The sequence below is a fragment of the Panthera onca genome, chromosome A2 (assembly GCF_046562875.1).
Source record: "Panthera onca isolate mPanOnc1 chromosome A2, mPanOnc1 haplotype 2, whole genome shotgun sequence".
NCBI lineage: Eukaryota > Metazoa > Chordata > Mammalia > Carnivora > Felidae > Panthera > Panthera onca.
In genome coordinates, this window is record NC_138340.1 from 150,245,451 (window position 1) to 150,259,152 (window position 13,702).

Here is a 13,702-nt window from a genome sequence, read left to right on the forward strand (position 1 = left end):
GTACCAAGCAAGAAGAGCTAGAAGAGACCTAGGGTGGTCCAGTTGTCAGGCCGCTCCTCCGAGGAGAAATCCAAGCCGAAGAAGAAAGGTTGAGTGTGGCCTGGCCCAGATAGATGGCAAATGTAGTTCACACCAGAGGTGCAAGCCAGCAACTTCCAGCCATGAAGCACGTTGGGTAGGCCGGAGGAGGAAGGCAGTAACATCTCAAATTGTTCAAGTAGAGTGGGAAGTTGAGGGCTTCACGCGAGGTTCCATTTAGGAGAAGTAGGGGTGAGGGGGCTTGTTTCCAGCACAGGATGTCTCAGATGGGGCTTATATGTCTCTTGCTTGTTTTGGAAAAGAAAGGCCCCAAGTCGTAGCCAAGACCTCATGGCTGATGGAGAAACGCAGAAGAGCAATTCAAGCCTTTCTGTTTGATTAGCTTGGGAAGCACTTATTAAGGACTCATTCTCCCTGCTGTGGTTAAAGCTGTCTACTGAGAAAGCCAAAGGAATATTAGGCCAAGAATCTGAAGACCGAAGCCAAACCACTGGGAAGGGCTTCTGACTGCAAACTACAATGTGATTGAATTAGAAAGGAACATTCGATTCATGTCATGCTGTCACCTCAAATTCAACAAGTCTAAAATTGAACTCATCTTTCCTCACAAAGGAGCTCCTCAGCTGAACTTCCCCAGTAACAACAAAATACTGCACTGTAGAACGCCTTACAGTGACATGTCCAGATTTCATCTGATTGTCACACACTCACAGGCGAGGGAGTTTAACTCAGGTTAAAGGGCCACAAGCTAGTAGGAGACCAGTTCTAGAAACCAGGTTTACTGAGTCCTACCCTAGTCATCTTTCAACTACATCCCATCACCCTTCGCTCCATATCTATAGAAATAAACCAGTCAGTTTCTTAGAATTACTGTGACATTTTATTTGTATTGGCATTTGAATATTGCACACCAGCAGATTTTAGTAAGTATGAAGTCAGATTTTCTGCAGTAACAAAGGACAAACCATTCAAACTTTGGAATTGTTAATCTTGTTTTTTTAGGTGAAAAACATTCATAGCATTTGTGTTTTTTTAAGTTTATTTACTTATTTTGAGAGAGACAGAGACAGCATGAGCAGGGGAAGGGCAGAGAGAGAGAGAGAGAGAGAGAGAGAGGGAATCCCAAGCAGTTTCTGTTCTGTCAGTGCAGAGCCCAACGCATGGCTCGAACTCCCAAAACTGTGAGATCATGACCTGAGCTGAAACTGAGAGTTGGACGTTTAACCAACTGAACCACCCAGGCACCCCCATAACATTCATATTATTGAAGTCAAAAGATAGAAACGATGAAATAAAGTGCTGGATCTAGGCCTTAAAATGTCTCGTTTGTAATCTTAACGTAAGCAAACCATCATCAGTTATAGTAGGTTTGTATTGTTGGTACAAATCATATGGTTCTGCTGTTTTATTTTCTTCCATTTGTAAATTATTTTAGGTTTGTCATTGTATAAGAATTATAAGCGTTAAATGTTTACATATCTGAATTTCTATGTGTAGAAATGTAAGTAACATTGTAATAAGAGCACTTTAACTCCCTAGTATAAAAAGTAGCCCACTGCTCAATGCAGCTCCATCCCAACCCAAGGACCCGTCAGGCCACCTTGGCCCTGGGCCAGACGGCCTACCCCTGCCTTCCGGGCACTCTGTATCTCAGTATGTGTTACTCCCTCACAAGTAGCCAAGGTAACCATACGGGTCATTTCCTCTTGAGTTTGGACATCTGTAGTTCCCCACTCCGGTTCTTTATTTGGGAAGAAAGAAGTATTAACAGAAATGGATGTAACATAGTGATAGTGATTGTATAATTTCCCTAACATCTATGTGTGCAAAGCTCTCCGTGCCTTTTCTGCCCACCTCAGCCCTTAGGTTTCTATCTATGTGTACACCTGTGAGCTACCATGATGTGCCCACCATATGGCTGGTAGAATTCTAATGCATGTTTTAGAGCAAAGGAGGAGGACTCTTAGGGAGCCACACTGACTTTGAAGCCATCCTGTCAGTTGTCAATAACGCCTTCCTTCTCCATTGAAAAGGAACTGAAAGGAAAAAATAAAATCCAAGCAAAGAGAGTACCCTACTCTGGATTTTAATTTGCAGTTTGGGCTTATTAATGCCAAAATATGGGTTTGATAACTTGACTCTTTTCTATTCTTTGTGACAGTATCTACACAAATAATTCATACAACATCCTGAATCTTTTCAATAAGTGTTTTGATTATTTTTGGTTCAGTGCTTTGGATTTCTGCTCCTAAATCTTAAAAGGCTGGTAATGAGCTTAATGAAGAAATCTAAATATGCTACCCCACAGTTCCCTGCACAACCCACTTTTGTGTAGATTTTTTTTTAGTTTAAGCTGTCATTTGATCATTGTAAATTGTCCTCTAGCTAGCGGACTCCTGCTTTTCAGATACTTAAAAGTTTGAAAGCCATTCTGATCAAGTGTCTATGGAACGGAACGATCCATTTAGAGCTCTGTGGTTCAGTCAGTGGTCAAGCCCAGGAAAGGACTCAGGGCTGATCCTGCAAAGAAGCATTGAGATGGTCAGCAGCTGGCGCACTCAAGAGGTTGTCTTCACGATGTTGCAGGATCGCCTACCAGAGGAACGACGACGATGAGGAGGAGGCCGCCCGGGAGCGGCGCCGCCGTGCCCGGCAGGAGAGGCTGCGGCAGAAGCAAGAGGAAGAATCCTTGGGACAGGTGACCGACCAGGTGGAGGTTAATGCCCAGAACAGGTACTGTCCTCTTCGGAATGGAGAATGTCTAAGGTACTTCTTAGCCTGCCTGATGAATGGAACGTGTTGGGCAAAGCATTCCCTTCTCAGCCCAGCTCCACTCTTTTCCAGTCTAACTTGCTCAGTCATTTTTTGGTTATTGTAGGCACCTAATCAGATTGGACAGTCAAACTGATGTGGACATTCAGACACCACTGCTCCTTTCTCTTCCCCATCCCATCCCCTAAACACACCCCAATTGAAGTGTTTTATTTTATTTTGTAATTTAGCAATCTTTTTATTTACTAAATACAATGGGCTACATCTTTAAATAAGGAAGACTATTTACATTTATTCTTTAGGGTATCGATACCTGTTTTGAACTGAAGATTTATTAGCTTTCTAGTCCTTTGTGCCTACCAGTAGCAAATAGAACTTGAATTTTTAAAGTAGACATGAATTGCAAATGTCTTATTTTTCCTGATATACAGCCTGAATCAGTATTCTCTGATCACTACGATATTCAGCAAGGTGCAGAATGCTGCTTAATGTAATGTAATTATTCGAACAAGCTTATGAGTTTACTAGCACATTTTTTCCTATACAGGCCTTGGTAGTGTAGTGACCAGAACAGTGGAGAACCCTTACTGGGTTCAACTTCTTCCAAATGGATCTTTACAGGTTTGCACATATAAGGTCACCTGGTTCATTACGCCACTTGTGAATATATGTAATTTATATGCCCCAAGGCAAAAAAAAAAAGATGAGAATATTTTGGGGTCGGGATAGAGAGAAAAATTAACTTTTATTTTAATAAGACAGTTCCTTTAAGCCCATCTATATAGAAAATCTGAAGGAAAACAGGTCTGGCCTCTTTACCCTAAATATGAGCAGGTACATGGATTTCTGAAAGTCTTAAATTCTGTCAAGCAGAATGGATTCAATAAGGAAACCTACCGGTTAGGTGGAGAGCCAGAGACCTTGTTTCTTGGTAAGTGGCTCCTAATTAGGGAGGAAATACAGCAAAGGGGTTGTGGGTATGTTCGCTGCCTGGCTCTGAATTCCACCTTGGCCTTTCCCTGTTAAACAGAAATGAAAATCATACCTTTCTCTTAGGAATGTTGTTAAATTTAAGTGAGATTATAATACACATAAAACACACAGTGCCTTGCATACGATAAGCACCTAATTTTAACTATTATCAGGAAAATGGTATCAGAGCTTTACCGAGGAGGCCTACATAGTCATCGCTGCCTTTTCTATCCTCAAACTGAAGGGGAAGGGAGAGAAAAAGTTTGTAAATGGCATTTTGAGGCCCCTTCCTGAATCTGGTTATTAGTGAGTGATCAACAGTGGCTTAAAAGTTACTAGTTACTAGTCGTGTTCTTGCTTTTAAAATCTTGCTTCTACTTGGGCTTCTCTTCTTTTTTCATTTACTAGTAGTAGTTATTTCATGCTGTTGATCGATTTACAAATCCTTCTTTTTCATTAAAGTACATCCAGGTCTGAGAACCTATCATTTATCTCTGACATATTAATTATCCACAAGAAGAATTAGTGTTCTCCTTGGGGCTGAGCAACCCTGAGTGGTACTTAACTTCTACTGACGGTCACTGTTGTGATTTCCAAATAGGCAAAGAAAGATCCAGTAGAATCTGTTCGTCTCTTAACTCAAGAGTACTTTCATCTAGCTGACACTTCGGAATTTGCAGTACCTTTTAAAAATCGTTTGAATTCAGTTGATCCAAAGTTCCTTACATGTAGATTTTCCCCTTAAATTCTAAACTGTTTGTATTTTTAGGGAAATTTAATGCATATATGTCTAATTCATGTAGACAGTGTCCTACAGCAGCGGTTAAAGCCAAGAAAGTTTAAAATCCAGCCTTTACTCTGCCATTTCTTACTGTTAAATGTGAAATGTGTTTTGTTTTTTTTTTCAAAATTAAGTGGACTTGAACTTCAGAAGGGCCCAGTTCAGTATGAACCATGAAATTTAATGGAGTTTCTAAACATGGCAAGACATACTCTTCCAACTCTGGTCACAATTTCTGATATCACATAACTGGCTGTTTCCTGCCAGTGGAGACCAACAGCCCTGGCTTGAACTGTAACAATAAGTGCGGTGATGGATATGGTACAGTCTGGTTTTTTGAGATTTTCTTTTCTTTTTTAACAAACATCAAATTTAACTATTTTTTATCAACTACAGAGAAGAAGGGCAAGAGACCCTTTGTTCGTGGAAATCTTGACAAAGAATTTAGATGGTGTATGTATTAGGGTAATATCAGCCACCATAACAATGAGCCCCAAATTTTAGTAATTTAATGCAGCAACATGAATGAGTCCAATGTGGGTTTTTCTGAGTAGTAAATAGAACTGATCACCAACTAGTTTTCCTTTTGTGACTCTGTCTACTCCTGGGGCTTTGAGGTTTTCTGATCAAGTCATCAGACAGAGATGGGAGAGGATGTGCTTCTGCTGCTTAATAGTCTTGGTCTAGACATATCACTTATGCTCACACTCAATTGGAAATTATTGGTCACGTGGTTCCACCTAGATGCAAGGAAGAGTGGAGGGCAAGAAATATAATCCTTGACTGGTATTAGTCACCTCCCCGTGACAATGGAAGGAGGAGCATGAATTGTGGTGGACGGTTAGATGTCCCTACCATGGGGGTCACTGGCATTAGTATAGCATCCCCACACTGTAAGGTACACCTGCTTCCTTTCCAAATGCCTTATGCCCCACAGATCCAGCTCAAGAATTCTAGATGACTTGGTAATATGTGGAAATACTATGTGATACTATAAGAATTCCTTCATTTCTCAGTTTGGTCCTTGTCTTAGTTTGAGTTGTCCAGGAAGCAGATTCTGGAGCAAAAAGATTTAAACACAGGCAGTTCATTTGTGAAATGATCCCAGGAAACACTGGCAGCAGTGTGGGAAAGTGAAACAGGGAAGGAAAAGCAACCAAATAAAGGTTTCATTCATTGCCAAGGCAAGTTAGCGCTGCTGGGATCTGGAGCTCAACTCCCCTGGGAGACTCAGAGATCCCGTGCAACAAGGCACCTCACAGTTATTCAACTCGAGAGGCGAGGGAGCCGAGGTATTTATACACTAATGCTCATCCATTTTCGCTTGACGGCTGGCATAGTAGAGTAGACTCCAGTGGCCAGAGAAGGACTAAGGGCAAAGGCACTCACGTGCTGTCTGCCGAAAGCCCGGCAGGCACGTACTGTTATGATACTATCCGAAGGGATATCCTGGGTGCGCGCGCGCCTGGTACTGCGAGCATCTGTTCCTGTGTGGGTCAGGCTACGAGAATCCAGCTCACCAGCTGACCCAAGCTGTCTTGTTTCTCTTGTCCAGTGTGGCCGATGAGGAGGTCAAGACAACCACCTCAAACACCCAGGTGGAGGGTGATGACGAGGCCGCGTTCCTGGAGCGCCTGGCTCGGCGGGAGGAAAGACGCCAAAAACGCCTTCAGGAAGCACTGGAACGGCAGAAGGAGTTCGACCCAACCATCACAGACGCAGGCTTGTCGCTACCGAGCAGAAGAACGCAGAACAACACCGCTGAAAACGAAGCTGCGGAGAAGGAAGAAAAAAGTGACCGTCGCCAAGAAAGATACGAGCTAGAGGAGACAGAAATAGTCACAAAGTCCTATCAGAAGAATGACTGGAGGGACACTGAGGAGAAAAAGAAGGAAGAAAAGGAAAAGGAGGAAGAGGAGGAAGAGAAGCCAAAGCAGGGGAGCCCTGAAGAAAATCAGGTAGAGGGGCCGGTAGAAGACAGAACAACAGAAACCGCGGCAATGCCGTTGACAACTGGGCAGACCAGTGCAGAAGAGCCTCAAACAGAGGGGGAGGGGGAGCAGGGGTCAGAAGAGGCCGCCCATCATGAAAGGAGGGAGAGGGAAGAAAAGGAGAGAGCCGAGGCAGAGAGGGCCAGGCTGGAAGCAGAAGAAAGAGAAAGAATGAAAGCTGAGGAAGAACAAAGGGTAGCAGAGGAGAAAGCAAGACTTGAAGCAGAAGAAAGAGCAGCTGCCCAAGAGAGAGAAAGGAGGGAGGCGGCCGAGAGGGAGAGGGCTAAGGAGGAAGAGAGAAGAGCAGAGGAGGAGAGGCAGCGGGCAAAGGCGGAGGAAGAACAGAAAGCTAAGCTAGAAGAGCAAAAACGCCAGCAGCTAGAAGAGAACAGAAGAGAAATGCAAGAGAAAAAGCAGAAAGGGGAAAAGGTAGACGAGAAAATAGAAGGGAAACGGGTAAATGAAAAGAAAGTACAAGAAGATAAACTTCAGACAGCTGTCCAAAAGAAACAGGTACAGTAAACATTTTGCACCAAACGTGTGATGCCTGTGACTTACGAGAAATGTAATGCACATCAGACTTGGGACCGAGGCACGTTCCTGCAGCCCCGCGTGCTTGCCCGTTTGGCAAGCCGTTCATTTTTTTCGGCCATAGCAATAGGTAAGCACAAAGCAATTGATCGATGGTTAAATATTCAATCAGCCAAATTTACCATCCAGAGAGAAATTAATTGCTCTGTGCTTGCTAGTTGCAAATACCAGAAAAATGAACTAACCCAAAGATGATAAATGTGGCAGTGCTGCATTGACTTCTAATTCTGCACCTGCATCTAAATTCATTCCTATTAACAACTTACCTCTCTCCATAGGTCTACATGAGGCAAGAGGACCGTAACTCCTCCCCATACCCACGTGTTTGGCATTTAATTAAAAATTATATTTTAAAAATTGGGGTGGGAAAGGTGACATAAAGAATCACGGTCAGAAATTTCATCTTGAGAAGGCAAAAATAACCCCCTTGAAATCAGCTGGCAGTGAAGGAGGGAAAGGAGCCAATTTGGAACTTTCATTAAAAATATGTCAAAACCATGATTTGCCATCATGTAGACCTGAACTTCATGTGGACTTGCAGAAAGCCATTCATCTGGGGTGGTATCAGTTTGTAACTGACTGGTAATTAAGGGCATACATTTTACTGCTTTTGCCATCTGGATGACGCAAATAAATTCATGTCGCCTGAGAAGGGTGGAAAGGGGGGCGAAGGGAATGTTTGCAAACCATGAAAGATGTTTTTCTGTCTGCAAGCCTGCATTGAAAGCACTGTACCTAACCACCACCTGCATCCCCGCCTACCCCTACCACACACGCACACAAAAGAAAGAAAGAAAAAAGAGATGCTTGCACGTTCACCTCTGCAGAGAGAACTCCCCATCACTAAGTCTGCATGGTGCTGAAGTTGTCTTTCACTCCTGCTCATCACACGGGGGCTCGCGACCACAGCTACATTTGAGACAATCAGAAACGAGATGCACCAAACCACACACGAGGTTTGTAAACACGCCTAAGGACCACCAGGTCACGCTAGAGTCCAGGGCGCACACTGGCAGGCACACGAGAAAAAACTTTGGTGGAAAGAAACCACCCCACGTTGCTGTTTAGAATCACTGACACCAGGGGTTATGTGAGCACTGAGTCAGCAAAATCGCAAGGCACGAGCAAAGTGACCTGAGCACCCTCTCACTCTTGTAAGCCAGAAAGGGCTTCTTTTAAACGAGTGACCTTGCCACTCTTGAACATAAAAAGGAAGAAGAAAAGGGGGCCAAAGCACAAGCTAAAAGAGAAAAGTCCCAAGAAGACAAGCCTACCTTCAAAAAAGAGGTAAATATTATTGACAAATGACCTAATCATGAAGCAACCGAGAGCAGTGTTGCATGACATTTCATGTCTGCTGATCTCAAAACTATAACCTGTGATCCAGTGTTTTTCAAGCTATGGCTTGACTTCATGATTCATTGAATGGTAACATCAACTTCGAACATCTCAAAAGTAATTGAATGTGTCAATGGGCGTTTTAAAAAAATGAAATCAAATAGAAGATATCAGAGGACATTCTAAGCAGTATTACATCATGATTTAAATTGTCCTTCTTCCAGCGAGTCATAGAAAGCTTGAAAAACACTGCTCTGATCAGTTTTTCCCACTTTCTCCACCTCTATGTGTATTGTTTTCTCCTTGAACCATCCTGCTTTCATTTCAATTATGGAATATTTCCAACTGGCTTCGATTAATGATTTAACTTTCCAAAGGAAAAACACCCCCCCCCCCCAAGTCTCAGTTAACACATTTGATGCACTGAAGGTGGTATTTGGTTTTCAAAAGAAAAGTCTGGCAAAATGTTCTGCATTGCATTTCTGAGGCACACACAGGAGCTGGTGCCAGGGTGTTTGACTGTAGTAGGTAAGTAAACGAGTCAGTGGAGCAGAGGCTGCCCCACAGAGGATGTCATTCCCCCCGACAGAATCAAAACGCCACATCAGAAAGCCTGACCTCGCCTTAACCATTGTGTTTATGTTAGCCCCAAGTAATCCTAAAAATTGTGACAGCATCTAGTAAGTTCAAAGTACTTAAACGTGGTAGAAGGAAATTATCGAGGGGAGGAAGATTTGAATTTCTTTGCCCATGGAACTGAGCTGTCACTCTAGAGGGCCAGCTCCAATGGACTCTTGCTGTACCTCTCTGCCCATTATGGCATCTATCAAGAAACAGAAAAATCCATATTTAGAAAATTACATGAGAGGTGGTTATTTGCTTAAATTCTTTTCTTCATAAGACTCACAGAAAATATAAGAACCCCTAGATCATGTTCTATTTATTTGGGTTAAGATGTGTGTACCTTCCTGTTTCTCATAGAACTTGTGGCGGCTTGGGAATAAAAACTGAATGCATGAACCCGCCCATCTAAAGGAAGGTGGAAGCAGAAATGCTAAGAACTAGGAAGCTGAATTTGGCTCCAATGAGGCAGCTAAGGAAATGGTTGAATATGGTGGGAAGCGCTGTTCTCATTTTCTGGCAGAACGACACCTACAGATTCATCTAAAAACAAAAAAAGTGAAAGTTACTTGAAACTTAAAACAGAAATGGGCCACATGGGCTCCTCTGTCGAGCTGGTGTTTTGTGGGGAATATCTTCACAGAAGGAAGAGGGCATAAAGTCAGAATTCAGCGATTAAGTCTGTGTGGGGGAGGAGAAGCTAAAGAGCACTGTGTAGATTCTGTATTTAAAATGTAATTCGCTTTACTAAGATGTGATTTGTTTTTAATCACCAGAACATTCTATGTCTGTATGTTGTGCCTGTGAGCAAGAAAGGATTCATGAGTGGCCACCCAAATCATCCCTCTGCCTCTGTCCAGAGAAAACCCCAGTCCAATAATGTCGGCGGTGTAACCATCTCAGACCTGCCCCTTTCTCAGTTTGTCCTACACCCCATTCTAGAGTCCCAAAACTTTTGGCCTCTTTTTTTACACAAGGCCAGATTAGCCACTCAACCCAGGCTCAAAAAAAAAAAAAAAAAAAAAAAAAAAAAAATCTGGCATTCCTGCTTTAACAATGCACACATAAATCACTGGTTGAATGACTAGTTGCGTGGTTACTTTATGTAAACAACTTTGAATTCTATTTTACATGATTTAGCCATTTCAAACACCCTCCTCCTTTTTTTTTCTTTTTGTTAAAAAAAAAAATAAAATAAAAAAATAAAAAAATGTCCTTTCAAGGAGAGCTATGTGGGTAAACACAAATATCACATGAGACTTCTTAGAGAAAACATTTCCAGAAGTCACTCCAGTACCTTAGAAAAAACTGTCTTTCTACCCCTGCAGCCCTGCAGTTTTAGCTGTTTGTGGTGACGGATTACAGAACATCACCAGCCTTGAAACGTTAACTTAGCTTTCTTTTTCTCCTCTCCAACTATAAAATGCCTCTTTTTAGTTCTTCACCCCGGAGCTCTTTTCTTTTTTTTTTCTTTTTTTTCTTTTTTTGTTCTTTTCCTGGCCTCTAACAGAAAACCAGTTTACAGCAGAGTTGTTCATATGATACTGAAATCGATATTCCTGTCATACACCAAAGTTCCCCCAAACATAGGTGTGTATACAAATCCCTGGAATCTTATGAAATGCAGAATCTGACTCGGTAGGTCTGGGATGGAGTCCAAGCTTACTGGTAAGGTCTGTGTATGTCGTTCACAAACCAAACCCTCAGTAGCAAAGACATCCATGTGACAGACATTGGACCCAAAACAGGAATTGAGGCTTCTGAGTCTAACAAAAATGTGCTGGACCTGATTTGAAATACTATAACTTGGATGAATTCTTGTCAGTCTTCTGAAATCAAATAATGCAAAGCACCATTCTACAGAGGCTGACAGCTCAGTCTTCTTGCCTTGATCACTTGACCTTTTGAGTGTCTCTCTGGCACGAGGGCATGTCAGTTGAATTCTCACCTCCACCCGCCTACACCTGTGTGTTATCCCTTTGGATACCCCACATTTTTGGTCAGCAAATCAGGTAATGCATTTGGGGAGAATGGAATTATCTCTTGACTCCAAAATAAGAGAAATGAGTTAAAGGGCATTTTGCCTTGCACAGTGCTCCACAAACCATGAGATTTGACTCACAGTGTGTTTCGTGGGTCCCCTGAAATGGGACACCCTTTAGCTCCCAAATTTGTATCCCCAGATACTTCTTAACCAGGATACAAACTTCAGTCCCTGGTATCTAGGGCAATATCCAGCAATGGTAGCTCAAGATGAGAATAGGCATTGCCTATTCCTGCCTGTCAATGACATTGATTTCTTATTGGGTGAGAACAGCCACCAGAGAGCTGCAGTCAAGCTGCAGGACAGGTCAGAGCTTCCCTCTCTTCTCTGTAGCCTCTCACAACAAATCAGGAGCCAAGAGGGAAATGAGAGGGTGAAGGATCAGGAAGGAATCCTCTGATCCAACCTCTCTTACGTATATGGAGCCAACATCCCAGAGAAAATTAGGTGACTTAATTTTAGCTAGTCTGTTGATAGCACTGGAACAAAACTCATTTCCTGACTTCCGGACAGAGCTCTCAGAGAGAGTGGCAGAACAACAGCCTTCTTTTTCAGCATGTCCAAGGGATAGCCTAGGTATATCCCCCTTGGAGAAAGATTTAAGTCTTAACTAATTAGGGCAACATGGCAGTGAATAGTCTATCTGTGGTAATTTAATCACATAACATCCAAAGAAGGCAGTCAGGCAAAGGACTACGCAAGGCTCATCAGCAAACAGAAAAAAAAAAAAAAAAAAGTGCTATGCTTAGTAAAACATGTACTTTAGAAATAAGTGTTCAGAGAGTATCTGAGAAATAGCTGGAAAGAGGTGGGTGATCAGGAGGCCATTCTGGACAGCACCTGAAGGCCTAAGTTCTTATGCCTATCCTTCCTCTGTTGCTTGCTCTAGAACGTTAGTGTTTTGTCATCGGTTGTCTTGAAAACAGCAATAATGAACCTCCCCTGTTTTCACACTCATCCTTTAAGAATGGATGAGCTGATACAAGTAATCTAAGCTCTCAGCAAGCTATGTAAATTCATTTTACTTTGAAGTAATGTGTCTCATTTACCGTGAGGAACTTATAACACAAAACTTACAAAAAATTAAAGTGAACACCTGCTGCCCACGTAACACCTTCCGCTGTCTCTCCAACAATCACAAAACCACCTCTGGAGACTAAACTATTACCTGCAATGGAAGTCAAGGTAAACCCTGAAGTTTTTCCTATTCCATTTGAACTGTGGTAGTTTAGATGACTACAGACATGGCCCATGGGTCTCTGAGCCATCCCACTAAAGGTAGGGTAATTTGTCTTCTATCCTCGGGACCCTACTTACTCATTTTATTACAAGGGTGAGCTTCCTCGGCAATCTGCCAACATTGGCTTGGCAGATCTGGCTGACTTGGTAGGTTTCTTCTTTTTTCTTCTTCAACACGTTTGTGTCTTTTTCAAAGGCACACTCTTCATCCAAGAAAAAACCAGTTCAGCCAACCTAGACGTTCTCCCATCAATGCCACACTAATGATCACCCTTTTCAATGAGAACTACGAACAACTACTCTTACACAGCATTCCCAGAACATAACTGTTTCCAAACAGCAACGCCTCCACTGCTCCTGAAAACAAAACCCTAGTGAAATCAGGGATGATCTTGACTTCCTTAAATTGTGGTCAAGGTCTTTGCGCAGAGGCTGGAGGACCATAGCTCACACTCTAAGAATTTCCTCTGACCCTAGCTGTACCACATCATTCTCCAGTGGTTTGTTTTACTTCTGAGTTTTCTGGCTTCCTAGTAATTCTGGGTCTTATTTGGTGATACCCACCCAAACTAATACAGTTTTTATCACTGTGTTTCTTCCTGATATGTACTGTTGGTTAGATCAAAGATGAGAAGATTAAAAAGGACAAAGAGCCCAAAGAAGTGAAGAGTTTCTTGGATGGAAAGAAGGGATTTACAGAAGTGAAGTCACAGAATGGAGAATTCATGACCCACAAACTGAAACACACCGAGAATACTTTCAGGTAAGAAACAGAGACTACTTAACAATGACTGTGTTCACATGTGAAGAAAAAATAGTAGTCTCCCTATCCTGTGCCTCCAGACAGAAACGTGCTAAACAGACAACATATTTCTGTTGTGAAGTCATTGGCCATTGTCTTAGAGATACTCAGTCAGCAGGTCAGGCTATCAATCACTAACAGAAGACCAGTAGCCATTGCTCAGACAAGGTTTAATCTGCTTTTCCCATTATTTAGCAGGACAGATCATGCTTAGTATCCATGTTTCTGTTCCCTCACTTAATATGCTGTATAAGCTCAGCTTATTAGAAAACATTATGACTGGGGTTAATGTCATTGGTTCTTTCTATGGCCCAGCCAGTTTCTTAAGAGACCCTTGTCAGTACCATTTTCAAGAATGCTTTTTTTTAAAAAGATTTTAAATAAATGTTGCTTAAAACTGAGGTTGTCCTTTGGCGAAATACTTGGGAAATGTTAGGTTAAACTAAATTAATCAGATCTCTTTACCGCAGGACTCTGAGCACGTTTGATGTTCATTTGTATTGGGCATCTCA

At 42.3% G+C, this 13,702-nt stretch overlaps 1 protein-coding gene across 10 annotated transcripts in view; it reads left to right on the forward strand.

The window, feature by feature from the left end:
- The window catches only part of CALD1 (caldesmon 1), a 188,069-nt gene that overhangs the window by 146,346 nt on the left and 28,021 nt on the right, over nucleotides 1–13,702 (forward strand). For 7 of the 10 annotated variants that reach the window (XM_078439149.2, XM_078439159.2, XM_060633197.3 and 4 more), the window contains 4 exons: nucleotides 2,626–2,772; nucleotides 6,120–7,068; nucleotides 8,359–8,433; nucleotides 13,009–13,151. In XM_078439149.2, coding sequence (XP_078295275.2) covers nucleotides 2,626–2,772; nucleotides 6,120–7,068; nucleotides 8,359–8,433; nucleotides 13,009–13,151 — 1,314 coding nt within the window. The remainder of the gene's footprint in view (nucleotides 1–2,625; nucleotides 2,773–6,119; nucleotides 7,069–8,358; nucleotides 8,434–13,008; nucleotides 13,152–13,702) is intronic. The other 3 variants (XM_060633201.3, XM_078439191.2, XM_078439181.2) reach the window with 2 other exon arrangements.